The 3,722-nt window shown below is 50.9% G+C and overlaps 1 protein-coding gene across 1 annotated transcript in view; it reads right to left on the bottom strand.

Moving 5' to 3' along the window:
* The window catches only part of ETH_00018735 (uncharacterized protein), a gene marked incomplete at both ends in the record, with an annotated part of 3,798 nt that extends 830 nt beyond the window's left edge, over positions 1–2,968 (bottom strand). Inside the window, 4 exons of the mRNA XM_013377624.1 lie at positions 143–634; positions 1,184–1,426; positions 1,592–1,776; positions 2,275–2,968. Coding sequence (XP_013233078.1) covers positions 143–634; positions 1,184–1,426; positions 1,592–1,776; positions 2,275–2,968 — 1,614 coding nt within the window. The remainder of the gene's footprint in view (positions 1–142; positions 635–1,183; positions 1,427–1,591; positions 1,777–2,274) is intronic.
* Between the last annotated feature and the right edge of the window lie 754 nt (positions 2,969–3,722).

Raw genomic sequence — 3,722 nt, 5'->3', positions numbered from 1 at the left:
CCCAAGCTGTACATACACCCCAGCTGCCCCCAGCAGCCGCAGCTGCAGCAGCAGCAGCAGCAGCAGCGAAGGAGACGCGCCTCTCGCCCTCCCGCAAGCAGCACGCGAAGAAAACGGAGCAGCAGCACAGCAGCAGTCAAACTGACAAGGCCAAGAGGGGCCCTGCGTGGGGTAGAGAGGCAGCAGCAGCAGCAGATGCTGCTGCTGCTGCCTCTCTACCCCACGCAGGGCCCCTCTTGGCCTTGTCAGTTTGACTGCTGCTGTGCTGCTGCTCCGTTTTCTTCGCGTGCTGCTTGCGGGAGGGCGCGAGGCGCGTCTCCTTCGCTGCTGCTGCTGCTGCTGCTGCTGCTGCGGCTGCTGGGGGCAGCTGGGGTGTATGTACAGCTTGGGCGACGATGTGGCGCTTGAGGTCTTTGATGATCTTCTCCAGAAATAAAATATAACTGCGGCAGCGCTGCAGCAGCTCTCTTTGCTGCTGCACTTTGCTGACAAACTTGTCCCGCTCAGTGGCCATGCACTCCAGCTGCTGCAGCAGCAGCAGCAGCTCCTTCTCCTTTTGCTGCAGCACTTCTTTTCCCTTTTGCTGCTGCGCCTCCGCCAGCCGCCACGCGCGCCGCAGCCGACTCAGCTCCAGCTGAGCAAGCAGCAAAAGTTTGCCTTCTTGTAATCCATTTCAAACCATTTTAATTGATTTTAAATCATTTTATGCCATTTTAATTCATTTTAAACCATTTTAAACCGTTTTAATTCATTTTAAGCCATTTAAACTCACTTTAGACCATTTTATGCCATTTTAATTCATTTTAAACCATTTTAAACCAGTTTAAACCAGTTTAATTCATTTTAAACCCTTTTAAACCATTTGAAACCACTTTAATTCATTTAAATTAATTTTAATTCATCCACTTTGTTTCATTTTAAACACACTCAGCGGTGTCTGTACACGAGAACAAACCCGAAATCCCCTCAGCTGCCGTGCGCCAAACCCTAGACCCTAAACCCTAAACCCTAATTGCTGGTTACTCGCTGCTAACGCCAGCCGTAACTGTAAACCCTAAACCCTAAGAACTAAACCCTGAAGACCGCCTGCTCACTGCTTGTTGTCTGCCACAACTCTACCCCCTAAACCTCAAACCCCAAACCCTAAACCCTAAACCCTAAACCCTAGCCCCCCGTGTCTGACTTGGGCCTCAGTCTTGTCTGCCCTCAAGTCGGCGTTTAGTTTTCTTTCGGCGGTGATTTCTGTCTCGAGTTTTTCTTTGAGGATTTCGACTTGTTGGATTCTGCTGTCTTCTTCGCCTCTTGCTGCTGCTGCTGCTGCTGCTGCGCCGAACTTGGCTGCTGCTGCTGCGCAGGCAGCGCGCTGCTGCTGCTGCTGCTGCAGCTCCCCCTTCAGGCGGCCGCACTCCTCCCTGAGCTGCTGCAGCTGAGAAGCAGCAAAGTGGCAGCAGTTTCGAGAAAGAAGTGCAGCTAATTGGATTGAAAAAGAGAACATTTGTCTGCAAACAATTTTTAAAACAAAATATTCAACTTCTGCTTTTTTATTTAAGTTTCGTTCAAGTCGGCTGCAGCTGCTGCAGCAGCAGATCACCTCTTTCCTGGCGCTCGCCTGCTGGGCCCTCAGAAGTTGAATTTCACTTTTTGCAGTTTCATTTTCTTTTATTTCTCTTTTTATTTCTTCTTTTCGCATTTTTAAAAGCCTTTGCAACTCCGAAACATCCTCGGAAACGAAGTCTTCCGATTCCGCTTCCTCCGCAGTGCCTCCCATCGCCAGAGCTGTACGTACACCCGAACGCGCCGTGTCGTTCAAATTCAACTTTTCGTTTTCAACACTTTCAGAACCGTTTTAAATGCTTTTCAGATCTTTGTTCAAAAACGTTAATTTAAACTCATTAATATACTTTTAGGAGAGCATTCAAAGATATTCTAAACGCCAGACAGGCGCATGCATCTGTTTATATGCTGCATGCAAATATGCACGCATAAATTGATATAATTCTATATTTTTCGGTATATATATATTTATTAATGTTAATAACTGCATGCAAATATATGCACACAAATAAACATATATATATATTTATGTACATATTTATTTATTTATATTAACAATGCATATTTCTCCACATATTCGCCTACTGGGCCTTGAGGCTGTTGGCGTTTGCGCATGAATTCAAAAGCCTTTTAGGTCTACTCAGCGTCTGCTGCTGCGGAGGACCTGCAGCAGCAGCAGCAGCAGCAGCAGCAGCAGCAGCAGCAGGTGGGCGAGCTCACTAGTGTAGGCCTCGTCACTCAAGCAGCTGCTCATTTGGTTGATCTCTCTGAGCAGCTGCAGCTCCTTTTCCTGTTCCTTCAGCTTCTGCCGCAGTCTCCCCACTTCCCTTTCCACTTCCGCCCTGCTGCTGCTGCTGCTGCTGGGGCCTGCTGCTGCTGCGGTGTACGTACACCCCAGCGAGTCCCCCGCCCGCGCCTTCGCGCTCCGCAGCTTCACATTTTCTTCTCTCAAAATCTTCGCCTCCAAAATTAACTTTTGCAAAATCTCTTCCACGCGGTCCAGCCGGTCCATCTTGTGTTCGTTTGCCCGCAGCTGCTGCGCCACTGGCGCAGCGCCGCCTCCCCGCTGCTGCTGCTGCTGCTGCTGCTGCTGCTGCCGGTTGCTGCCTGCGGCTTGGGCTGCGTGAAAGGCATTTCTGAAGGTCATCGGAGAGTCCGGGGGCTCTTCTGTGGGCCCTTCGAACTGGTCCCTGCAGCCGGGCCTGAAGGAAGGCAAGCCGCTGTCCACTGCAGCAGCAGCATCTGCTGCTGCTGCTGCTGCTGCTGCTGCTGAGGGCTCGACGAACTCATGCACCGACTCGAGAGACAGAGAGGAGCCGCGGCAGCTCTGCACTGCAGAGGCGAAGCCCGAGGGGCTGTGGGGGTGAGGCCTGCCCTCGTAGGGACGCCACCAGGAGTGCACTGGCGGGTCCATTTCGGGGGCCGGAAGTAAATTCAAAAACAAGTTTTGGAGTTCTTAAAGCATTTTAAAATGCATTTTGTTCTCTTCATCATCGGCAGCTGCAGTGGCGTCGCTCGCAGACGCCGCAGGCTCCTGTGTTCAAGTTTCCCGGGAGTGCCGCTGGCGGCGGGGTGGAAGCCGCACCGACACGGGCTTGATCCCTCTGATCTGAGGCTTAAAAGGGATTTACTCTTCAAAAAATGCAAAATAAAATAGTTTTGGCGAGACTGCAGCCGCAGATTCGCCGCTGATCGCGCGAACTGCGCGTACACTGCAAGGGCTCACCCGCCGCCACCCGAAACGGCGGGCGATCATGGGCGATCTTCTTCGGGAAACTGCGGAGTTGGTGAACAATAATAAATAATGAAAACAGTTGAACTCATTTGCTGCAGAATTCAATTATTCCGCAGACATGCAGTGTACGAAAAGACCCACAGCCAGCGGACGCCCGCTGGTCTGCCGCAGTCCCGGTCGCTTTCCGCCCTGGCCAGTTCAGGAGGCGCTGAGAATCTCCGCAGCTTTACATATTTTTCTTTTTGTTTATTTTCAATTTACAATAATATCTTCCTTTAATTGCTCCTTTATTTCGTGGCTTTGCCCCTCGTAGCGGTTGGCCCGCAGGTGTTTCGGCGCTGGTCAACAGCGACGACGAAGGCGGCACTCGGCGCTCAGATCTGACGGAAAACAAACAATAATGTTGAACTGAATTATATTTATTTACTTTGTT

Source organism: Eimeria tenella, genomic scaffold (genome assembly GCF_000499545.2).
Source record: "Eimeria tenella Houghton genomic scaffold, Eth_scaff58, whole genome shotgun sequence".
Classification (NCBI taxonomy): Eukaryota; Apicomplexa; class Conoidasida; order Eucoccidiorida; family Eimeriidae; genus Eimeria; species Eimeria tenella.
Note: the sequence above shows the minus strand (reverse complement) of the source record. Positions and strands in the feature narration are given on the sequence as shown.